The 26,003-nt window shown below is 40.6% G+C and overlaps 2 protein-coding genes and 1 non-coding gene across 7 annotated transcripts in view; 1 reads left to right on the top strand and 2 right to left on the bottom strand.

Annotated features, from left to right (window-relative positions):
- Nucleotides 1–19,171, bottom strand: part of LOC143274988 (major vault protein-like) — a 34,526-nt gene extending 15,355 nt beyond the window's left edge. For 2 of the 5 annotated variants that reach the window (XM_076579026.1, XM_076579030.1), the window contains exons 1-7: nucleotides 14,710–14,845; nucleotides 10,688–10,881; nucleotides 7,461–7,656; nucleotides 6,881–7,007; nucleotides 3,829–4,055; nucleotides 2,995–3,120; nucleotides 1,299–1,409 (exon numbers count right to left, since the gene is read on the bottom strand). In XM_076579026.1, the coding sequence (XP_076435141.1) occupies nucleotides 1,299–1,409; nucleotides 2,995–3,120; nucleotides 3,829–4,055; nucleotides 6,881–7,007; nucleotides 7,461–7,656; nucleotides 10,688–10,821 (921 nt within the window). In that variant the 5' untranslated portion in view covers nucleotides 10,822–10,881; nucleotides 14,710–14,845. Of the gene's footprint in view, nucleotides 1–1,298; nucleotides 1,410–2,994; nucleotides 3,121–3,828; nucleotides 4,056–6,880; nucleotides 7,008–7,460; nucleotides 7,657–10,687; nucleotides 10,882–14,204; nucleotides 14,345–14,525; nucleotides 14,551–14,709; nucleotides 14,846–19,053 lie in introns of those variants that run through there. The other 3 variants (XM_076579027.1, XM_076579028.1, XM_076579029.1) reach the window with 3 other exon arrangements.
- Trnaw-cca (transfer RNA tryptophan (anticodon CCA)) lies at nucleotides 606–677 on the bottom strand. Its single transcript has one exon. It is a non-coding gene; the product is annotated as a tRNA-Trp (tRNA).
- Nucleotides 19,172–19,435: 264 nt separating the features above from the next.
- Nucleotides 19,436–25,333, top strand: LOC143274689 (uncharacterized). The gene is made up of 3 exons (XM_076578577.1): nucleotides 19,436–19,852; nucleotides 21,253–21,382; nucleotides 22,317–25,333. Exons 1-3 carry the CDS (start codon nucleotides 19,545–19,547, stop codon nucleotides 22,479–22,481), a joined length of 603 nt encoding a protein of 200 aa, XP_076434692.1. The 5' UTR covers nucleotides 19,436–19,544; the 3' UTR covers nucleotides 22,482–25,333.
- Nucleotides 25,334–26,003: the final 670 nt, after the last annotated feature.

Raw genomic sequence — 26,003 nt, 5'->3', positions numbered from 1 at the left:
CACCAAAAACATCAATCAATCAACCATTAGTGATACATATTTTTTGCCTATCTTGACTTCTCTCCCTGGACAGGCACCAAAAACATCAATCAACCAACCATGACCGATACATATTTTGTGCCTATCTTGACTTCTCTCCCTGGACAGGCACCAAAAACATCAATCAACCAACCATGACTGATACATATTTTGTGCCTGTCTTGACTTCTCTCCCTGGACAGGCACCAAAAACATCAATCAACCAACCATGACCGATACATATTTTGTGCCTATCTTGACTTCTCTCCCTGGACAGGCACCAAAAACATCAATCAATCAACCATGACTGATACATATTTTGTGCCTGTCTTCAGTCAGAGACCAAACACAAAGCGCTTCACAGTTTCAGTTTCAGTAGCTCAAGGAGGCGTCACTGCGTTCGGACAAAACCATATACGCTACACCACATCTACCAAGCAAATGCCTGACCAGCAGCGTAACCCAACGCGCTTAGTCAGGCCTTGAGAAGAAAGAAACAGTGCATCGATCGGGAATCGAACCCGGGTCACCCGCGTGGCAGGCGAGCATGCTACCACTAGACCACTGATGCTGTGTCAAAAAATGTGTGACCCCGACGTGATGCGAACACGCAACCTTCTGATCTGGAGTCAGACGCGCTAACGTTGCGCCACGGAGTCACGATAAAAAACAAGCTTCCCAAGCGGGGAAACGAACCCCGGCCGTCGCGGTGAGAGCGCGAAATCCTAACCACTAGACACTAGCTTCACAAACACATGCAAAACAGGCTGCTGCTTTTCAGCGCTAATCATCTGTTTCCTGCGTCGTTCAGCCAGGCCAGGCTTGCGTTGCACACACCCACGTGTATTATGAATTTATCATTGGTGCTAAGAGCCTAACCCATCGCACCACAGAGAGCCATATCAGGGCTGAAAACATGGTAAATACTGATTATGTAGAACCTGAAGAATAAAAAGACAAAAAGTTTAAAACAGCTAGGAAAACAATTATAATGTACAAGTACAGCCACAATCATGCACAGAAACCAAGAACAAGTCTCTGACTTTTTTTTACCACTCTGTCAATTTTTTGCTTAGAGGATTAAAGAAAGCGACCTGAACATACAAAGACGATTATAAATAACACATAGGATTATATGTAATACCAGACATACAAAACTGCTGGTGGGCAACAAGATGCAGTTCATGAAATTAGAAATAAAACTAACAATACTAAAATACAATTAGAAAAATCAAAACACTGTTGACGTCTTCACAGGCAGATCACAGCATGGCACTCACCTTCACCAGTTTCTTCTGCCCCAGCTGAGGTCGGCCCGCGGCATCACAGGGGTCAAGGATGACGCAGTACTGACGGTTGGTCAGTGTGTTGATCGTCACCACGCCCACCACCTGATAAAACATGCATGTACCAGTTCATGACTCTGACACACTTTTCAGCTAACTGATAAAACACGTATGTACCGGTTCATGACTCTGACACACACACTTTTTGGCTAACTGATAAAACACCTATGTACTGGTTCACGACTCTGACACACATACTTTTTGGCTAACTGATAAAACACATATGTACTGGTTCACGACTCTGACACACACACTTTTTGGCTAACTGATAAAACACATATGTACTGGTTCACGACTCTGACACACACACTTTTTGGCTAACTGATAAAACACCAGTTCACAACTCTGACACACACACTTTTTGGCTAACTGATAAAACATACGTACCAGTTCATGACTCTGACACACACACTTCTTGGCTAACTGATAAAACACATATGTACCAGTTCACGACGACACACACTTCTTGGCTAACTGATAAAAAATGTATGCACCAGTTCACGACTCTGACACACACAAAAAAATAAATTCAGGGCTTGTGCTTTGATTTTAACCCTCTTTGTCCATTCTTTCTTTCTTTGTTACTCTTTATTTGGTACTGGTGGTGGATTACTATACTTTAACATCAAATACCTCTGCTGTTTTTTTTGTTTTTTTTTGTTTCTTGTGGTTTTGTTGTTACCTAATTTTTGTACGATTTGGATAGATAAGACTTTTCAAAATGTGACACGCTTCAGGAAATCAGTTTAGCACATGTCCACATATTTCTTCATTTGTTCATTCTGTTGTCATTCACTCTTTCATTCATGCATTCATTCCTTTCTTCATTTCATAAGCCAGAATCTGATGGATCCTGTACCTGCCCGGTTGAGTCACAGGCCTCAAATCTTCATAACTGTTTTGTTTCTTGTTCTTTAGTTGTTGCTTTGTTATTCTTTTTAATTCCAAATATTTCAATTCAAATATACAGAAAAATACAAAACCTAAAGAAAGGGGCCAAAAAAAAGAAAAGAAAAAAGAACAAGAGAGGCAAGGCCTTCAAGACTCACTTGTGATACACTTAAAAAAAAAAAAAAATCCAAGCTTTTCATGTATTGAGTATAATTTCAAAATGTAATGTTTAAGATGAGAAAGATCAGTTTAAAGCAAATTAAGTCCCCTAGCATTAATTACAGAGTAATTTCCCTTTTTTACTATCTGCACCAAAACGTTTGCAAAATAAATAAAACTTCCAAGCTCAGCAAAAGAAGTTCCTGTTTGAACAAAAAATGATAATGACTGTTCTTGTTCTTGTGTCAGAATATCAGATCAAAGTGCCCAATTTAGATAATACAAAAAATATAAATATAACAGTAAATGCAGTTTGCATATAATTAGGCTTCATTTTTTATTTTTTTGTGCCCATCCCAAAGGTGCAATATTGTTTTAAACAAGATGACTGGAAAGAACTGAATTTTTCCTATTTTTATGCCTAATCTGGTGTCAACTGACAAGGTATTTTCAGAGAAAATGGCAATGTTAACGTTTACCACGGACACACAGACACACACACACAGACAACCGAACACTGGGTTAAGACAGAGACTCACTTTGTTTACACAAGTGAGTCAAAAATAGTCGCTGGCCTCACCTCTTCGTAGACGTTGGGGATGTGTGTCTGTGTGAGCTCTGTGGTGATCAGCCACTCCTCTCCGTTCTTTCGGGTCTTGCTGAAGCTGTCCTTGAACGACCGCAGGGCACGCATGTGCAGCGCTTTCTGCAAACAGTCCCAGCACACAAACATGGGATAAGTAACAAAGGAAGCACAGGAACAGGAGTCATGATGGCTGCTGGAAAAAGAGGGCGCTAGTCAGGGGGGCAAAGGGGAGGTTACCTACTTCCGGGAGGTTATCGGCCGTAGTTACTTTCGTTTTCTCCGCACAGGCAGATAGTTTGCACAGGACAGGAATGTCAGACCCCTGCCGGAGTCTGCACTAGTGGGTCACAGTTAAGTATGTGTAATTAAACAGATATCCAATGATACAGATAAGTATTCGTAAAGATGTGAGTAGAATAGTTAAGTCACAACAAAATCCAATTATAGAGAAAGTACTTGCCAAGATGTAGCCACTGGAATGGTAAAGTCACAACAAATATCTGATAATACAGATAAGCATTTGCAAAGATAATGCAAGTGGAATGGTTAAGTCAAAAACTGAACAAAAACCCATTCAAACACACAACCTCCCCTCCTCACTCCATCATTCATTCTGTCTCTCTCTCTCTCTCAACCTGATATTTCCATAGTTGCATTGTCTCCAATATTCATAACTGATATTACTTACATCCTTGTTTACTTCTTCACATTCCCCTTCATAGAGGGCCTCTTATCAAAGATCCACCCACCTACCCCTCTCCCTCTTCCTCTCCCTCCCTCCCTTCATTATCACACACACACACAAAAAAAATCCACCCCCCCACGCACCTTGTCCGTCAAGACGTAGGCATTGACGATGTCCACCACCTCCTCGTAAGCACCTGGCAGGTAGGCGCCTGTCTTCTCCACAAGCCACTCTTCCCCGGTCACGCGGGCCGTGCCGTCACGGTCGATGCACTCCTTGCGAGCCCGCAGGCGGATGGCCTGGTTGGGGCGGATAACTGTGGCGCGGATCGTCTCCTCCACTACCACCTCCTTCCTCGGGATGTAGGTGCCTGGTGGTATTCAGTTAGTTAGTTGTTAGTTGGGTTGATTAACAAATAGTATCAGTATCAGTATCAGTAGCTCAAGGAGGCGTCACTGCGTTCGGTCAAATCCATATACACTACACCACATCTGCCACTGAAGCAGATGCCTGACCAGCAGCGTAACCCAACGCGCTTAGTCAGGCCTTGAGAAAAAATAAAATAAAATAAATAAAATAAAACAAAAATAAAAATAAATAAATATAAAAATAAATTAAATAAAATAAAGTATAAATAACAACAACAAAAAAATAAATAAAATAAATAGTAAAGAGTGGTAACTCTCTCCATTCACAAGGTACACATGCTCATTAATCTATCTGTGAGTGCGCAGATGCGCACGAAATGTTTGCTGACAGTTGGGGCAGACAAAGACATTCAGTACAATACAGTTTGATCAGCAACTGTGGCAAAGTGGTTAGCACTGCGGACTGACGACTAGGCCCATCTGAGCTGGATTTTTATTTTCTTCAGCCCTTGGCCAGTGTTAAACATTTCTTCAGCATTGACTGAAGGGAAACTAAGATTCCTGAGCTAGGCAAACCTCAGCCAAAAAAAAGGTCTCAACCCAGCCGTGCTGGTGAAGTGGTTAGCGCCGCAGACCGACGAATAGGACGATGTGGGCTTAAGGCCAGACACGGTAGTACAAAAACATATGAAATAAACTTGAAGTTTATGGCTTTCTGTGACATGGTATGCAAAGATATTGGACTAAACATGTCTAAAAAGGTCATTTTGTGCAATTTGTCATGACGGTTTCCATGGAAACGAATCCAAAATGGCCAACAAACAAAAAAATTAAAAGCTTAAAACTTCGGTACCTTTATAGATATGTTATTTCTGTTTGTTTTATTTGATTTATTTGTATTTGTTCTTTATTATAGTGCAGTGGTATTTTGGAATTTGAATAAATACATTTATTTTCATTTTTTTGTTGAAATGTGTATAAATTCCTTGACATAATGTTTTTCAAATGAGTGTATATTCATTCTTTTACTAGTACTATACAAACCACTGCACTATAATAAAGATGAATACATAAAGAAAGAAAGTACCAAGTTTGAACATGCTATCTTTTTAAGTTTTTGAGCATTAGCATTTTGAAAAATGGTATTACGAAGACAAAACACAAAACTGAGAAAACAGGAAAAGAAAGAGATGTGCTTGTACTCACAAGAAATCACACATGTTGATGCTGTTTAAGCTTTATTTTAGTGAATATAGTACCCATGTGAAACAGACTATAAAGATTAGATGTTGAAGAAGCAAATTATGTGAAAAAAACGAAAATCACAAAAAATCATGATTTTGGTCAAAATTTCACTACCGTGTCTGGCCTTAATCCCCATACGAGGTGGGTTCTTCCAGCCCAGGACTGGCTCCTGCCCATAGCTGAGTGTGCCATGGGCTCAAATAGGAAGACGGAGATGCAAGGGTCATCCACTTCACAGATTCGTCTTTGGAAGTGCTCATAAATTTCCAGACCAACACTGCGGGTGTCTTATCTCTTAGCTCTGCTGATGCAAGGATATATGAGAGCACAACCTTGTGAAGTGTTCTCAAACCTAAACGTATTCCCATAACAGCAGCAACATCCCCACCATCATCATCAAAATTTTGAATGATATTCTGCAACAAATGATTTACTCAGGATACACGGTCTGTGTGTGTTTATCTCTCAAATGATCTGCTGTAAAGTTCAGTCTATAAGCCGTGACTTTTTACCCCAGCTTCAACCTCTGCGGCTTATGCAATGATGCAGCTTATTTGAGGATTTTAACGATCCCGGGAGTGTCACGTTCTCGTCTATTCTTAGCTGCCCTTCAACTCACCAAAATCATTTCTGTCCATGAATTTTTGGATGAGCTTCAGGATAGTGTGCTAACTGTTCACGTTTTATAAATCAAATCCCCACACATTAAAGACTTCAGATCAGCATTCAGTTCTACTCTGCTCAAGTGTACACCCTCATCATGCCAAAAATGCGACATAATGCCTATGATGCAGCCTTCAAATTGAAGGTGATCGACCTAGCAGATGACAATGCAAGCGGCGAACCAGCAGCAACCTCCACTTTGCGTTCATGAAGTGAAAGCAAGCCTGAAGTCAGTGACAAGATGGCGGAGGAAGCTGTGCTGGTTCTCTTCAACTCGGACACTGAAGACAAAGATTTCAGTGGATTCAGTGAGCAGGATGATGTTGAATAAATTTGACTATCCCAAAATTATGGATCTTATTTTCGTTGTGTTTATTTTTTATTTTTTTGTGGCACTAGCAGTATTTTAGCTTGCTTTTCTTTGTGTTGTTCCCGCTTGTGTTTATTTCATAACCTACAGTATTGACAGCTTTTCTGTAGTATCAGTATGTGTTCTGGTACCAGAAATAAGTGCGGCTTATAAGCCAGTGCGACTTATGTATGTATGAAGTTCAATTTTTTCCAAAATTTAGTGGGTGCGGGTTATATACCAGTGCGCTCAACAGACCAAACTTTACGGTACTCAGTATACATGGTAGGTGTGTGTTTCTCTCTCAAATGATTTACTTGGTATACATGGTTGGTGTGTGTTTCTCTCTCAAATGATCTACTCAGTACACATGGTCGGTGTGTTTCTCTCTCAAATGATTTACTTGGTATACATGGTTGGTGTGTGTTTCTCTCTCAAATGATCTACTCAGTACACATGGTCTGTGTGTGTTTCTCTCTCAAATGATCTACTCGGTATAAATGGTCGGTGTGTTTCTCTCTCTCAAATGATTTACTCAGTATATATTGTCAGTGTGTGTTTCTCTCCCACCTGGTCCCTCAAAGAGCCACTCATCTCCGGCAGTGCGTTTTGAGCCAGAGTCAGCGTCTTCAAAGTCCAGCACTGCTCTGAGGCGCAGGGCGGAGTTGGCTGGCACCACTTTCAGAGGTGTGACGGGCTGCACACAACGAACGATCAATGACAGATTTGTTTCCTCTCTCACCCCATTGTGGGAAATGGAGGTTCACACACACACACACACACACACACACACACACACACAGAGTCACATACACACATAGTGATACACAAAAAAGCACACCCTACTGGCACACACACACACTCTCTAACACACACATGCACAGTCACAAACACACATACAGTCACACATACACACATACTCTGACTAACACACACACACACACACACACACACAGAGACAAAGTCACCAAGTTCATTTAACCAAGGTGTGGTTGCATGTGCAGAGTCCCAAAATCTGGAGCACACACACACACACACACACACACACACACACACACACACACACACAACACACACACACACATGCACACACACACACACACACACAATCACAAATCACAATATCCAGGTATCAGCATTTCTCACCCACCTGCTTGAGCACCTCCCCTGGGTAGAGGGGGAAGGGTTCCTGAGCCAGGCGGATCTCCTGGTCAGCATGCAGCAGCTTGGCCTGACCGGCTGTGTCCAGGACCACGTCATCGTCCTTGTCCCTCAGCACGGGGTTCTCCACCACGCAGTAGTGCCGGGGAGGCACCACGATCATCTTCTCCGGCCCGAACACCACCCTGTCAACAACAAGACGCAAGAACACCCTGTTATCTCTAGTAATAATGAATAATAATTGGTATTCATATTGCGCTAAATCTTGTGCAGGGACACATCAGAGCGTTTTTCACACCAGTCAGTCACATGCAGTCACTCTGGCTCTAAAATCATCTTCTCCGGCCCAAACACTACCCTGTCAACAACAAGAATGCATCTCTAAAATCATCTTCTCTGGCCCAAACACTTCCCTGTCAACAACAAGAATGCTTTGTTATCTCTAAAATCATCTTCTCCGGCCCGAACACCACCCTGTCAACAACAAGACGCAAGAACACTGTTATCTCTAGTAATAATGAATAATAATTGGTATTCATATTGCGCTAAATCTTGTGCAGGGACACATCAGAGCGTTTTTCACACCAGTCAGTCAAATGCAGTCACTCTGGCTCAAAAAACATCTTCTCTGGCCCAAACACTACCCTGTCAACAACAAGAATGCTCTGTTATCTCTAAAATCATCTTCTCCGGCCCAAACACTACCCTGTCAACAACAAGAATGCTTTATCTCTAAAATCATCTTCTCTGGACCAACCACTACCCTGTCAACAAGAAAAATGCTTTATCTCTAAAATCATCTTCTCCGGCCCGAACACCACCCTGTCAACAACAAGACGCAAGAACACTGTTATCTCTAGTAATAATGAATAATAATTGGTATTCATATTGCGCTAAATCTTGTGCAGGGACACATCAGAGCGTTTTTCACACCAGTCAGTCAAATGCAGTCACTCTGGCTCAAAAATCATCTTCTCCGGCCCAAACACTACCCTGTCAACAACAAGAATGCTTTATCTCTAAAATCATCTTCTCTGGACCAACCACTACCCTGTCAACAAGAAAAATGCTTTATCTCTAAAATCATCTTCTCTGGCCCAAACACTTCCCTGTCAACAACAAGAATGCTTTGTTATCTCTAAAATCATCTTCTCCGGCCCGAACACCACCCTGTCAACAACAAGACGCAAGAACACTGTTATCTCTAGTAATAATGAATAATAATTGGTATTCATATTGCGCTAAATCTTGTGCAGGGACACATCAGAGCGTTTTTCACACCAGTCAGTCAAATGCAGTCACTCTGGCTCAAAAAACATCTTCTCTGGCCCAAACACTACCCTGTCAACAACAAGAATGCATCTCTAAAATCATCTTCTCCGGCCCAAACACTACCCTGTCAACAACAAGAATGCTTTATCTCTAAAATCATCTTCTCCGGCCCAAACACTACCCTGTCAACAACAAGAATGCTTTATCTCTAAAATCATCTTCTCTGGCCCAAACACTTCCCTGTCAACAACAAGAATGCTTTGTTATCTCTAAAATCATCTTCTCCGGCCCAAACACTACCCTGTCAACAAGAAGAATGCTTTATCTCTAAAATCATCTTCTCTGGCCCAAACACTTCCCTGTCAACAACAAGAATGCTTTATCTCTAAAATCATCTTCTCTGGCCCAAACACTTCCCTGTCAACAACAAGAATGCTTTGTTATCTCTAAAATCATCTTCTCCGGCCCGAACACCACCCTGTCAACAACAAGACGCAAGAACACTGTTATCTCTAGTAATAATGAATAATAATTGGTATTCATATTGCGCTAAATCTTGTGCAGGGACACATCAGAGCGTTTTTCACACCAGTCAGTCACATGCAGTCACTCTGGCTCTAAAATCATCTTCTCCGGCCCAAACACTACCCTGTCAACAACAAGAATGCATCTCTAAAATCATCTTCTCCGGCCCAAACACTACCCTGTCAACAACAAGAATGCTTTGTTATCTCTAAAATCATCTTCTCCGGCCCAAACACCACCCTGTCAACAACAAGACGCAAGAACACTGTTATCTCTAGTAATAATGAATAATAATTGGTATTCATATTGCGCTAAATCTTGTGCAGGGACACATCAGAGCGTTTTTCACACCAGTCAGTCACATGCAGTCACTCTGGCTCTAAAACCAACAACAAGAATGCTTTGTTATCTCTAAAATCATCTTCTCTGGACCAAACCCTACCCTGTCAACAACAACAAGCAAGAAGACGTATCTCTGAAAGAGGAATTGTTGACAATACAATGTGTCCGGTCAGTCACCCCGAGTACGTGCACACTCATGCTCATGACGTTCACTATTTACTTATTCGTATGTGTGTGCCTCGTCTGTTATAAACCTTAATTAAGGTTTCATGACAAACAAATTCCTTTCTAAAATTTATTTTATGCGTGTGCCTTGTTTTTTTTAAACCTTAAGGTTTCATGGTATATAAAATATGTTCTATTCTTTTTCTGTTCATATATATGCCACACCCCAATCCCATGTTACAGTGTTAAAATTGTACTTGTTGAACCCACTGTGTAGCCACACTTGAGTCCACTTGCAATGAAATCTTAAAGAACATTACACAGAGGTGCTATGGTATCAATAATTACTAGATTTTACAGTACATATTACCATTACTGCAAACACCACTTGAGTATGATCATCACTAACGGCGAAGAGGATGAAGAGGAGAAGGAGGAGGACGACGAAGAGGATGAAGAGGAGAAGGAGGAGGACGACGAAGAGGATGAAGAGGAGAAGGAGGAGGACGACGAAGAGGATGAAGAGGAGGAGGAGGACGACGAAGAGGATGAAGAGGAGAAGGAGGAGGACGACGAAGAGGATGAAGAGGAGAAGGAGGAAGGAGGACGACGAAGAGGATGAAGAGGAGGAGGAGGACGATGAAGAGGATGAAGAGAAGGAGGAGGACGACGAAGAGGATGAAGAGGAGAAGGAGGAGGACGACGAAGAGGATGAAGAGGAGAAGGAGGAGGACGACGAAGAGGATGAAGAGAAGGAGGAGGACGACGAAGAGGATGAAGAGGAGGAGGAGGAGGACGACGAAGAGGATGAAGAGGAGAAGGAGGAGGACGACGAAAAGGATGAAGAGGAGAAGGACGACGAAGAGGAGGAGGAATTTAAGAAAGAAATGAGGTGGAAGCAAGCATCCATACCTTTCATTGTCCTGACGGATGTAGGTCTGTGGACCAATCTCCAGCTTGGTGACATTGCTGTTCTGGTCAAGCACATGGATGTAGTAATAAGGAGCGATCCGGTAGATCGACTCAAGCCCTTGGTTTCGACTCATGGCTGCTCAGAGAGTTTTCTTCAGCGATGCACAGTGGAAAATGCCAAACTTGCTCCTGATCTGTAACAAAAGTACTCCATATTCAAGACGTCTGATCAGGAAAAAAAGTTCTTTTCATCGAAATAAAGAAATCAACAGGGGAACATGCATCAAAGTGGCAGAAAAACATTTAGGGCTAATTTTGCATTGAAATTACAGCCAATACAAGTTAGAATTAACCTACAAAGTTTGTGAATTAAAAAGATTAACAATTAAAAAGACCAGCTGTCATACATCTTAAAGCCATTCAGCAGCAGAAGCCATGATTCATCTTCAACTTGCACAATGATATTCATCACAAAGTCCAGATAAACCGTGGTAAGTGAGCACTGAGTCAGCAGTCAACATCATCCCACAAAACTCACAATAATGTAACATGACTTTTCAAACCAACACTGTCTTGCAACTTTTTTTTCTCCTTAATTGATGTTAAGATGCCTGTGGTTAATGCTCCCATGCCATGTTTGTTTAAAATTTGGTTGAATGTTTTACAGATCAGTATCAATTTATATTGATTTTACCATGATATTAATCTGATCATGTGTATATACAATAAGTGTGCATGGGTGCTTGCATACAGGCGGGTGTGTGCGTTGGCATGTATGTGTGTGTTTTAAATGATGGAAATTTATCGGACTTGCTTTGCAATGACTGAGTTGAGTGTTATTTTGTTATGTATATGTTATATGTCAAATTTTACCATTTTGCTTATAATTTGTATGTATCACAGACTTCACCACACTTAATTTCTCTACAAGATAATCAAGGTATTCTGATTCTGATTCTGAATCAGCCTTTGATACAATTCAACTGAAATCCTGTTTGGCTCAGAGTTGGAGCCCAGCCAACTGAAAATAGCCATCTTACTCCCCACCAGCCACCACAAGACACTGCAATCCCAATGCACTTAATGAATGCTGTACAATGCTGTACAATACAGTTTGCACAGTCCTAACACCACAGGTCAAAGACTCCAGCAGGTTCCCAGTGAACAACACAATGTGTTCTTCACAGAGCTGTCTGTTGGCAGTCAGGGCTGACCTTGGTTGAACGCCAGGCTAAATGATCTGCTTCAGCGCACACATCCTGGTAAACATATAGACCCTTTACAACCCACTGCAGGTATGCAAGCAGACACAGGCACGCAACTTCAAACATTTTCACTTTTTTTTTTTTTTTTTTGTTAATTAGATTAGAATTCAATATTCAAACTTATAAGGCTGCCCTGTAAAACAACAACACCAACAACAACATACACTCAACACATGCTGAAAATAACATGTAAATAATCATATTCCTGTTGCCTTACATACGGGTGAGTGGTGTCATGCAGGACAAAATGCCAGACTCAGAACAGGAAACATGGGTCATGAGTTTTATTCCACACTCAATTAGACAGTGTGAGGTGGTCTGGGTGCTTGTATTTCAGATGCAATGAACCAAGGTCTGAGTGCAGTGCAGTGCAACAAGGCCATTGTCCCTGACTAAAATCTGCAGAAAAATCTAACCGAAACTATGATGGGGAAATATTCAAATAAGCATATGCTGCAGACAGGGAAAAGGAGAAAAAGCACTTCAATGTGGTGTCCGGTTTTCTGAAGAGAGCAGCTCAGTTTCACACAAAAATTGGTTATGACAGGGAAGTAATATGACACAATACTATACTGCACTTTAATATAATACAGATTTAACAAATACAGATTTATAGCAGAAACGTTATGTGCATCTTATCACAATTAGCTGTGTTACTTTTTAAAACATATAACAACAAATTGAGAGCTGTATGATCATTGGTTTTTAGAACTGCACATCTATACACTTTTTGAATAGATATAAAACAGGCCCAACACAGGTCAAGTTTTAAATTAACTAACGTCACTATAATGCAACCATGTACATTTAATTTTTGTTCAGATCATATACGAGAACATGTTTAACATATAACACTTTTACAAACTGAAGTTATCTCGTGTTGTGGATGTTACTAGTATTTTTTCGTAGTGAACACATTTACAGGTTTATAAATGCTGCCAAATTACTTGAACTCTCGAACCATATCAAAGTTTAAAATTTGATGGTTTATCAGGCCTACTTGTAACCAAAGTATATAATTATCTGGTTCTCTTTCACTCTGTTAGCTTCTTCTTGTAAATTAAAAAAAGTTTTGGTGTATATTGAAATTAATGGCTTTGGTGTGCTATGACAACAGAAATGGCTTTTGTATGTGAAGGCCGATCGACCTTGTCTGCCTTGACCTGCAAAGGAATGTAAATAGCTACACCTACCTTTATCCTTTGTCTACAGATTTTCCCAATATTTTCTCAGAGTGAGACAGACCAAACTTATATACTTCAAAAAATTACTACCCATTTAATGTATTTTTCCACAACTGTACAACAATGAGTATCTAAAAATCTTTTTTTGAACTGAGAGCAACCGTTACTGCTCCAACAAATGGCTGCTTGCTGTGTGCTTCTCCTCCACGCAAAGAACTAGGTAAGCTAAAGCAGCTACAGCTCTGAACTGCCCTGCACCCACACCTTCTTTTCTTCTGCATGCACTGCTGCCACAGGAATTGGCTCGTTATCGTCTTCACATCAAAACCATGTGTCAGAGTGGGCAGAGATGTGTTCACAATGATATGATTATGAAGAGGCAAGACTGGTTCCAGATGTATCTTTCTTCAGCAACAAGAATGTACCACTTGTTTACAGCTCGATGGGTGCAACAGCCGAGTGGTTAAAGCGTTGGACTTTCAATCTGAGGGTCCCAGGTTCGAATCTTGGTAATGGTGCCTGGTGGGTAAAGGGTGGAGATTTTACGATCTCCCAGGTCAACATATGTGCAGACCTGCTAGTGCCTGAACCCCCTTTGTGTGTATATACAAGCAGAAGATCAAATATGCACGTTAAAGATCCTGCAATCCATGTCTATGGTCAGTGGGTTATGGAAACAAGAACATACCCAAAATGCACACCCCCAAAAACGGAGTATGGCTGCCTAAATGGCGGGGTAAAAACGATCATACACGTAAAAGCCCACTCATGTACATATGAGCAAAATTGGAGTTGCAGCCCATGAATGCAGAAAGAGAAGAAGTTTGCTGCTCAAGCAGCACAAAGCCCATCATTAAACACAAGTTCCTCTGTTACATCTTTGAGCAAAATAATTATATGTATTCATACAGACTTAAAAGCAGATTCAAGCCATATTCAATGCTTTCTTTACTGTTTCTGCATGTATTCCCATGCATTTAGTGTACCTCAGTACTAAATTAAGTATACTGCAGCAGTTACTTGGACATTTTTTACCAAGACATACCATACAAACATCCACACACTTACTGAGTTTCTTGAAGTACAGTTTCCCCACATGAAGAGCACAACCAGACTGAGAAAAAAACTAAAGTGGGCTGGCGGATAATTCGTTTTTAATCCAGCCTTCAACCCACCTCTCGCTCTTCTTACTGTAAACTTGAAGCTGAACACCTTGACCCAATCTTTTCACTTCCTCATTATTGTGAGTTGCTTGGCTGCTCTGAACTACAACTACCCAAAGACCATGCTGGGAAGGGCAAATGCAGTTTTTATACTCGGTAGTATTTCAGTTTCTTGGCATCATAAGTACGCTTAGTAACAGCTTGTGAAAGGGATGGTTAACCTCACCTGACGCAAACCGGTGAAATACTGAAACCGACAACTTTCTGTCAGGAACAGTCGTCTGCTAAACGTGTGACGTTTGGAGTTTGTGCATCCAGAAAACGCCCCCACAACCCTCGTCACACCCTCCACCAAAGACGCATAAAATCAAAGATAATGAAATTAATGAATTATTAAATACAAACTTTACCTGTAAGAAAGAACAACGACCATCGACTTCTGCCAGCAACTTTCCAACCCTGGTTTGCTCTCAAGGAAAGAAATACTGACTCTCCGAGCAAGCCACTAAATTTAGACGGCAAAATGAACAAGCTTGCAAAAATAGCCTGGCGAACACACAGATTGGCTGGGTTAACCAAACCGGATATGACGTATGGTCCGCGTGTCGCAATCACGTTTTCCTGGGTTGCAGACTACGCACTTTGTCTTTCAGGACTGGACAGGCAACTTGCATCAGTGACATGAACGCACACGCTTACGGACACTCGATACTAACACAGAGGATTATGGAGAACACACCGGCGAACGTTTGAGTTGAAGGAACCTACCAAAGCCTTGCATGTGTTGAGTTAGTTGTCAATGGCAACCGTTGCTGTGTTTATCCAATCGCAATACAAAAGATGGCTTTTAACAAATTCTGCACAATCCTGCAGAAAGTTCACACACACACACACACACACACACACACACCAAAAAAATCCACACATATAAGGATATACACTGTTGTTGTTTTTTCCAGTTTGTCAATGAAGTGTCACTGCATTTGGGCAAAATCCATAATTTATTATATACACTACACCACATCTGTTAGGCAGCTCTACACCACATCTGCTAGGCAGATGCCTAACTAAACAGCAGCATCCAACTGGCTTTATCAGGCCTTGAATGAATGCATATATATTTACATTAATTTTGTGTACCTATCAGAGTGGATTTCTTCTACATAATTTTGCTAGAGGACAACACTTTTGTTGCTACTTGTTCTTTTTTAATGCACCAAGTGTGTGCTGCACACAGGACCTTGGCTTATCATCTCATCCAGGTGACTGTCGACGCTCAGTTTGATTTTCCAGTCAAACTTGGGAAACTGGGTGAGAAAGGGAATTGAATGCAGACCCTCACGGACATCTTCACTTCTGCCAACTACCTCCACCATACTTCTTTTCTTAAAGAAGTTTTCACACACACATACACACACACACATGCATATGCACACACACACACACACACACACACACACACACTAATCCTGCAATCCATGTCTACGGTCGGTGGGTTATGGAAACAAGAACATACCCAAAATGCACGCCCCCCAAAACGGAGTATGGCTGCCTACATGGCAGGGTAAAAACGATCATACATGTAAATGCCCACTCATGTACAAATGAGCAAACGCGGGAGTTGCAGCCCATGAATGCAGAAAGAGAAGAAGTTTACTGCTCAAGCAGCACAAAGTCCATCATTAAACACAAGTTCCTCTGTTACATCTTTGAGCAAAATAATTATATGTATTCATGCAGACTTAAAAGCAGATTCAAGCCATATTCAATGCTTTCTTTACTGCTTCTGCATGCATTCCCATGCATTTAGTGTACCCCAGTTTGATTTTCCAGTCAAACGTGGGAAAATGGGCGAGAACGGGAATTGAATGCAGACCCTCATGGACATCTTAATTTCTGCCAACTACCTCCACCATACTTCTTTTCTTAAAGAAGTTTTCACGCGCACATACACACACACACACACACACACACAGCACTGTAAAAGAATTGCCACCTTTGTGCATGTGCATACAATTATGTGTGTGTGTGTGTGTCAATGCATGCTTGTGTTCACACATGTGCATGTCTGTGTGACAGTGTGTGTGTGTGTGTTTTGGGAGGGAGAAGGGGAGGAGCTGGGGTGTTTGGATGTGTGAAGTGGCAGGGTGCATTCATTTGTTCTGTTGTGTTATGTCTATACATTATTAATGTTTTTGATTACCTCCCATCCCCTCATCAATTCACTTCTCCCCCTTTCCTTCGTTTTTATGTATGTATATTACATTGACAGATTTTTTAACAAGGAATAAAAAAAAAAAAAAAGGTTAACTGCAATGGTGGTAAAATTACAAGAGAGCACCAACAGGGCTATCAAATAAACTTTGAACTACTTCAAAAGCAGATGGAGCAGGGCCATTGTCTTTCTTTCAATCTGTGTAATTAAGGTCATCCTCTTCTGCATTTAAGGGCTGCAACTCATGTTCACTCACACCTATGAGTCTACTTTTATGTGTATGACTGTTTTTATCCTCCTGCCATATAGGCAACCATACTGTATTGGGGTGGAGGTGGGGGAGGAGGGGTGGGGGGGCCTAGGGGCGGGGGGGTGGGGGGGCATGCTCAGCATGTTCTTATTTCCATTGAAAGCTGATATTGACATGGAATAAAGTGTCTTTAAGCATGTCTGCACATACGGGACGTGGGAGATGAGAGAAAAAAATCTTCACCCTTAACACACCAGGTGCTGTGACCAGGACCAAATTTCTAACATTTTAACCAGTCCACTAATGTGCCCATCATAATCAAAGTCAAAGGTGGCAAGTAATGTTCACGTTCCATCTAGATAATACATTATAAGCTCAGTGTCATGTATAATAACTGAGGTGCAGTTTGTTTGGGGTTTCCTCCTGATGTTTCTATAAAAAAAAAAGTTAGATGCATGTATAATTACTTAATGTGAAGAAATGCATACAGTCTCTTTGGGAATAGAAGATTTGAACATAATCTGGTCTTGACTGCATTTGAGTTCTGAATCATTGTACTTCTTAAGTTCTGCTTTGCTATTTCTGTGAAAGTTTTTAAAGTGCGTTGTTTCATGTGTGTGTGTGTGTGTGTGTGTGTGTGAGAGAGAGAGAGAGAGAGAGAGAGAGAGAGAGTGAGTGAGTGAGTGAGTGAGTGAGTGAGTGTGTGTGTGTGTGTGTGTGGGCGTGGGTGTTGTGGTGTGTGCATGCATGTGCAGGAGTACATGTCTGCTGATCCTTTGGTTCTGTTGTCTTTACAAAATCTTAATTTCTGCTGAGAAGCTTCAATCTGTATCATCAACATCTGTGACTTTTACCTCACACACTTTTTCACATTGGCTTAATGTCAAAATTCATTTACTACAAAAGTGATTTAGAATAAGACAGGCATATAATTATTCACTCAGTGATTTAAACACAGTAGAGAGGGGGCTGGGTTAAATGAAAAGTAAAACGGGCGTGGGCGCGCGAGTATTTGTGTGTGTGTGTGTGTGTGTGTGTCTGTGTCTGTGTGTGTAGTAGTAGTAGTAGCAGTAGTCTTCAGTTTAACGTCTTCCACTTTAAGTGATATTAGACGAGAAAAAAAAAGGGGGGTGGAGGGCGGGGCGTGGTGGTGGGAATGGTATTGGGCAGAGGGTGAAGAATGGTGTGTGTGTATGTGTGTGTGCATGTGTGTGCGCATGTGTGTGTGTGGTGGGGAAAAATACAGAGCACTGGAAAAAATAAAACATTAAAAGGGGAGACATAGGCATAATATAGAACTAGAAGGAAACGCTAACATCAAACAACTGTAACAACTATAACAAATGTCCAATTGGACTATGCAGCAAACCTTCTGCAATAGCAGATAACATCTTGAAATTGTCAAAAAAAAACATTCAAAAGATTTTTCCGAGAAGTTTGGTAAAAACGATTTCAGAATCTGACATTCAAAGAGTATATGTTTGCTAGAAATAGATTCTCCACATATGCATTTAACATCTCTGCTGAACTTTGTTATAAAAGCGTTCAGCTTTATCCTGTTTGATAATACCTGAATTTGCCTTAATTTGAATAAATTACTGAATGTATTTGATTGATTGATAGATTCCGGTTGTTGAATATTATTTATACTTTTATTTAAAACTTTGCCATTTTGCTGGTATACTTCCCTGACTTTGCTCCATGATGCTTTTTCTAGTAAGCGGTACCCCTCTTGTACAGTCAAAGGCACATAAAGTTCTGTGGTTCCCTGTTGGTGTTTTGCACCTTTTCTTGCAGCCCTGTCAGCCCATTCATTATATAGGAGACCAAGTTGAGAAGGAACCCAACAAAAAGTTATATGTGTTCCTCTCAAATTCAAAAGATGTACAATGTGACTTAGTTCTAGTATTATTTTGGCCTTGTTCTTACAATTTGATGAGTTTAAAGCATATAATACAGATTTTGAGTCCGGCAACACAAAATAAGACTTGTAGAAGGCAAACTCTGTGTGTGTGTGTGTGTGTGTGTGTGTGTGTGTGTGAGAGTGTGTGTGTGTGTGATTCGTGCACACGTGACAGATTGAATCTGATATGGTCACCGAAAGTGCTTAAAACATAAATTACGTCTCTTCTTCCAATTCAATGTGAATGTGCAACATGGGGGGAAAAATGTCAGTCACATTATGCGCTGCTTAGTTGGAAAACCTGTTACTTTGACACAGAAGTTCTATTGCGGGGTAGGACAGTTCACGGGGTAGTTATATCGGAAATATTGTCATTTTTATCTCACCGTAGGTGTGGTCGGCCGGCAGGGCACTATTGGGAACCGCAACAATGTTTTCACAACGATTGTGAAGTGTTTGGGGCCGTGGTCCCGGTTGACCAATCACCATCAGGATTTACTAATTTCTATTTTTAACTTTTCGGGGTCAAGGTTACAGAAGCATACCGAAACAACCTTTCCAAGTCTACGCATTTCGAACCATGCTCTGAGACACAATCAACAGCAGTTGAAATATTTTTGCTTTATCTTATATATGTCCTGATTAAAAGCATTCGCTGGCTGGGACGGGAGCTTTCGCCAACTCACCTTTCACCGGAAATAAAGTTAGAATGTGGACAAGGGTGGGACACTCCACACTTCCGGTCTTTTCGATTGTTGACCTCCTAGAGTAACTGAGTTCACTGGTGTCAATTCACAGTTCACCCCGAATTGGCGGCTTCCTTGACCATTCATGCTGGTGAACTCAGAATGCAGGGCCCATATGTGGGGAATGCGCGATGGCTAGCTGCTTACCTCACAGATATCGACACGACAGTGAAAACAAAAGCAGAGTGGAGAAACTGGTGCAGACGATCCGATCCAAGAGGATCAAACTGCTTGCTCTGGATTTCGATCTGACGTTCATCGATATTCATACACATGGCACTTGGGAAGACACCCTCGACGCCTTAATTCAGCACGTGCGACCTTGTATGCGCGATTTGTTGCAGCATGCCCAACAGAAAGGGGTGTATGTGTGCATTGTCACTTTTCATCCAATGTCCTGGCTTATTCGTGATCTGCTGCGAAAGATATACCCCAAAAAGTCAGTGCGTGTGTTAAATTTAATCTTAATGTTGATAATTGACTCATAGAACATCATATATAATTAACATACGTGTGCTTGTAATTTTTAAATAAATTTAGGCTTGTGGGTTGTGTGCATGCAAACACACAGGCACACACACATGACTCAGGTTTACTCATATAATTTGCATGCAAGGTCCAACAGATTTCAGAGACAGAAGAATACTACTTACTGACTTGACTGACAATTATCTGCCTCTTATTTCTGTTAATTATTAGTGTTAATGGGTATTGACATAACAGTCAAAGCAAGATGGTGTGCTTGCATTCACACGCACACATTCAAAGACTTGGTAGGCAATGGATTCAAAATTAGGTCCCCTAACGGATTCAAAACTAAGTTATCTTAAAACGAAAGATCATCCTGAACTGAGCATCTCAACAAAAATTAAAACCCTTGACCCCAAGAAGACCAAGATCATGAGTTTGGTGCTCTACCAACTGAGGTACTCCCACCCCCCAGTATTCTGATTTCAATGCCCATTCATCTTAATCCCTCTGTGCTCAGCAGCACACAAGGCCACCACCAGATAGATCTCCAGTGTTGCCCATCTTTGGTTTGACAGAGTGCCAGATTCATGTCTCACCCATGCCCTACTTAATGTATTATATAATAGTATGCAGAACTGTTGGCATTGTCGTGTAATGTGAACCTTTAGTTCTTTTTGTGTTGGTTTTTTTGTTGTTTTTTTTATTGGGGTGCTATAGTCCTGGTGTGTTGACATAGTGTCCCATTTCAAGTACTTTGCATTATAAATTTAGTCTTCCCTTGTTGGAATAATTGACTAGACGTGTGTGTGTGTGTGTGTTTGTGTGTTCATTTTTTCATGGGAGAGAATATATAGTCTGATGCTAGTTATTATGTACTGTATCCTTCCTGTATTATATATATATATATATATATATATATATATATATATATATATATACATACATACATGTATATGTCTGCTATTTCACTGATACGCAATGATTCTGAGTCAATATACTCATGGAACTGGCCCTGAAGGCACTATGCTAACTGTGTGTAAAGGGGGACCATTATTCTTCTGCCTCTTGTTTTTAATGACAGGTCACAAAATAACTTTCATACGTTTTATTCAGATCACACACAAACACACAGAGCAGGAGTTTTTTTTTTAGTAGTGAGAGTTTATGCCTCTTGAAAAGGATTTCGTGAAAGGCTTAGTTAGTGGCATGCAATAGAAATCCTCAAAGCAGAACACCACAACTATTGCTATGATTAGTTTGTAGAACTTTAGAAATGCTGCACATTTTAACATCTTCATGGTTGTAACTTATGTTGCATGTTTGATGATGTTTAGGGGTATTATATAACTTGTGCAGCTTGATTTGCAGAGTGGCTGATAACATATACCTGCAGGCAGCACCAGCCCATAGATCAAGGCGAGAAAATCCTGGGGGGGAGTTCACAGGGAAAGAATGGCACTTGCAAAAGGTGGTGGCTGAGATTCTTAAAGACCACAAGGTGTGTGAGTCTCTTTTTACCAGTATGATCTTTTTTGTGTGTGTGTTTTTGTGGGGATTTTCTTTCTCTTGAAATGACAAAGTTAATGTCTGTTGCTGTTAGTTACTAAGTACAACAAAGCATACAGCTTAGTCACTTTAGTACAAATGTTGCTTGCTTACCAGTAGGATTATATATTTTCTTAAAAAGACAAAGGACAATATCTAGTGCACTTCAGCAAGACAAAAGCTTACAACTTTAAGCAACGTTTGTACAATTGTTGCTGTCACTTACTAAGAAAAAGGCATGTGACTTAGGATTCTGCAGTGGCTTTAATTAATTTTTAAGAAGTTGTGTGCTTGAGTCTTGCCAAGAGTATCAGACTTTATTGTACAAGTTTAGTTATTGTTCAGCCATTACCTCTTATTTGTTGTTGCTGCATCTAGATAATTCCTTTCAACATGCTACTGTTACAAGCCACTAGAGCCTGTTTGTGTTTCATCATCCCCCATCTTGAAATTTTCTTGAAGGGGCACTGACAGTAGTATCCAATAATTACAATACAGGGTGTGATCGGCTGTTGCCTTCATGGATAATGAAAGTAGACATATCAAGCTTTCTGATCAGAGGGGTTTTTTTTTGTTGTTTTTTTTGTTTGTTTTTTTGACATATCAACGTTAAATTGTAACAGAGAAAAATCCTGAACTGATGCGGACATTTATATATATATATATATATATATATATATATATATATATACTACATGGGGCAAACAGCAATGCATTTTTCATGATGTATAATATATACCTCATAGAGCACTGAAGAGGTTAAAATTCACCAGAGATTCGAAAGTTAAGAGGGTTAATTCCATTTCATTGTTCATGGTACAAATGACTTGATCCACCTAGATAAAGTGACTGATGTTAATACATGTACCAAATGCTGTGTGTGTCAGGTGACCATTGACAAGCAGGACATTTTACTGCTGGACGATGACTTGACCAACGTCAGCATGGCATGTAGTCATGGTCACCACTCCATGCAAGTACAGGTCAAGGAAAAGGTCATCGACTACAGCACGCTGGAGAGTTTCGAGAGAATGTTGCGCATTGCCGGGTGATCGAGGGACTGTCACACATTGCCAAATGATCAAGAGAATGTTGTGCATTGCCGAACGATCAAGGGAATGTTGTGCATTGCCAAATGATCAAGAGAATGTTGTGCATTGCCGAATGATCAAGGGAATGTTGTGCATTGCCAAATGATCAAGAGAATGTTGTGCATTGCCGGATGATCAAGGGAGTGTTAGGCATTGCTGAATGATCAAGGGAATGTTATGCATTCCCTGATGATCAAGGAAATGTTGTGCATTGCTGGATGATCAAGGGAATGCTAAACATTCCTGGATGATCAAGGGAATGTTGTGCATTGCTGGATGATCAAGAGAATGTTGTGCATTGCTGGATGATCAAGGGAATGTTACACATTGCTGGATGATCAAGGGAATGTTACACATTGCTGGATGATCAAGAGAATGTTGTGCACTGCCAGATGATCAAGGGAATTTTGTTCGTTTTACTTTAAGGATCATTGACTGGACTGGCTATTTTTGTGATGTACTACCGTTGTGTTCAGAATTTATAGGCTTTTATTGTGACTTAAAAAAAAAAAAAATTTAAGCAGAAGAAAAAGTGGCAGAGGAGGAAGAAAAAAACCTGACAAGCTTTAACCTCGATTTTCTTATTTAAAAAAAAACAACCCAAAACAGATAATAAACAGAGTGTATATCTATAGTAAATCAGGCTAGAAGCACGGTTGTGAGACTGATACCCGAAGAGGAACATCAGAAATATTTAATAATTCTGGACAATACATTTGCCAGACAGTGTGATTTGGGAATATATTTTATTGGTTGATTTGGCTGTCCTATTTTGTGATTATTTATATTCTTGGAGATAATCCAAGGGGAATGCTCTGCATTGTGATATTTATTTATTGAAATGGATGGATAATTTCCTTGGTGAGAAGCCGGTTTTATTTATTAAAGACTGCAACTGACTGCTGATGCACCTCAGTCAACAAAAAACATTAGATGTCAAATCAAGTTAATCCCAACACCCAGTTGATACCAGAACTTCTGACAGACTTTGATTTAAGGTGGTTCTGGAACTCCCTGCCTTTGCTGTTGAAGAGGGGGTTCTGGAACGATGCTTAAACACAACTCCCCCAAGTCGGGCTTTTGTTTTACGGATACCTGATTTTTCTTAGCCACATACTGGAAACTGATCTGTGATCGTCACTGACGTATGCTATAAATGAGCTGTCATTACCATCTGCTTTGTCTTTTGATGTCCCTACGCCATCTGATAATGTGTTGAGGGAACTTCCACGATTACTGAAACTTTACAGAATGAGATCTAAGACTGCCTTATGCAAAATCAAAAGTGTGTGTAAGAATGAACACAGAATGTCAGTTGTTTTCTGTAATGATCTGTTATGCTTGCTCCAGCACTTGATGTATTTGTTGTGTTCAAGCTGTGAAAGCGTTAGCACATTTAGCACATCTTGGGCACACAGTGTATGCAGATCCATTTGAAGATGTATCCCAAAGTTGAGTTACATGCATTGTAAGATGGTGTATTATAAACACCACAGTTTTATTATGACACGTTGTTAAAGGCCCCATCAAAGAGAAAATTCGTACAGAGTCACATATATGCTTCTTTTCTTTAAAAAAAAAAAAAAAAAAAAGATGTTGTTACCTATGCGTGTTGTTTTCACAAGTTGTTCATGTTGAATGTATAGTTTATTTCCCGGTGGATCATGTGATGAGCAGAGATCAGGTTGGGTTCAATAGACAATAGGTCATATGACCGGAAGAACATAAAATCAATAGGTCATTTTGAAAATCAATAGGTCAAATATCACCCGGTTAATGCAAAAGTGGGAACGCCAATTCTTCTTGCCGAAGCTCGCGAAAGGCAGCGATAAAGATTCATTTCGGATTTCGTTTCATCACGGATCCGTATTTTAATAAACCAGTTTATAGTCATTTCCTGTAGGAGCAGACGAAAAAGCGATCGCGATCGTTAAAAAGAGAGAGAGAGAGAGAGAGAGATGGTTACTTTGGTTGACCGACTGGTCATAAAAACAATAAGTCATGTGACCTGGCAACTTGAAAAACAATAGGTCATTTCAAAATTAAATGCGCTCAGTGACCGATGACCGATGTCGAACCTGATCCCTGGATGAGAAATGAAAACAGTGAGTGACCATTGTTACTGATTGAGCTTTTTCTGTCCACAGTGTCTTGTACGTCCAACAGAGGGTAGAGAGCACTGATTAATAAAAAGAAAATATTTGAATATGGAATTGGAATTCCCTGGGTAACATTTTCACCCTGGTTCCTTTTTGCACAGATGTCAGTATTACATCGAGAATATAGATGGTACACACAGTGAGAAACTGAGAAAATGGCAACAGATTACCTTTAACATTTGTCTTGAAGATCATACACCCAAGTCTTGATTCCAAGACTTGCAAGTGTTTGTAAAGTATTGAACATCTTTGTGGCCATTCTGCATTTATTTTGTTGTGGCCATGTATGTTCAAACTAATTATCAGCTTGTAAATATTTTTTCTTTCATTTCTTTTAAATGTAAAATGTAGATATAACCTGTAGTTCTGTAAGCAGGGGATGAATTGACATACGGTACCAGACTTGTCAAACGAAGGAAATTAACATGACAGAAAAGGGAGAATATTAAAAACATTTGACAATGATTTGCATATATATATAAAGAATGATTACTTGAAATAGTTGAAAAAAATGGTATCGCCACCTCTAACGTAATTGTTACTTAGCTTGGCAGTGATAGTGTTTTGAAATCTTCCAAACAAATATTTGTTAAGAATATGTTTATTACAGTTTTATCTTCCTTCTAAAATATTATAAACTGTCAGAACTGTAGATTCAGAGAAATAAACAAACAAAACAAACAGCCATATCAAAAGCTGTCACTGTCAGCGCCTTCAGAACGTCCTCAGATTTTGAAGTATTGCATTGTGTTACTTAGTGTCACAACAACAGATTTTCTCTGTGTGAAACTTTGGGCTGCTGTCCACCGGAAGGATGTGTCACCACAGTGCAGTGTCGCCACAGTGCAGTGACACCACATGACAGTGCAGTGACAGTGACACTGGAATGCAGTGACACCACATGACACCGCAGTGCAGTGACACCACATGACAGTGCAGTGACAGTGACACTGGAGTGCAGTGACACCACATGACACCGCAGTGCAGTGACACCACATGACACCACAGTGCATTGACAGTGACACCACAGTGCAGTGACAGCACAACACAGTGACACCACAGTGCAGTGACAACACAGTGCAGTGACACCACATGACACCACAGTGCATTGACACCACATGACACCACAGTGCAGTGACAGTGACACCACAGTGCAGTGACACCACAGTGCAGTGACAGTGACACCACAGTGCAGTGACAGTGACACCACAGTGCAGTGACACCACAGTACAGTGACACCCACAGTGACAGTGACACCACAGTGCAGTGACAGTGACACCACAGTGAAGTGACACCCACAGTGCAGTGACAGTGACACCACAGT

This window comes from Babylonia areolata, chromosome 29, assembly GCF_041734735.1.
Source record: "Babylonia areolata isolate BAREFJ2019XMU chromosome 29, ASM4173473v1, whole genome shotgun sequence".
In the NCBI taxonomy this organism is placed as follows: Eukaryota; Metazoa; Mollusca; class Gastropoda; order Neogastropoda; family Buccinidae; genus Babylonia; species Babylonia areolata.
Note: the sequence above shows the minus strand (reverse complement) of the source record. Positions and strands in the feature narration are given on the sequence as shown.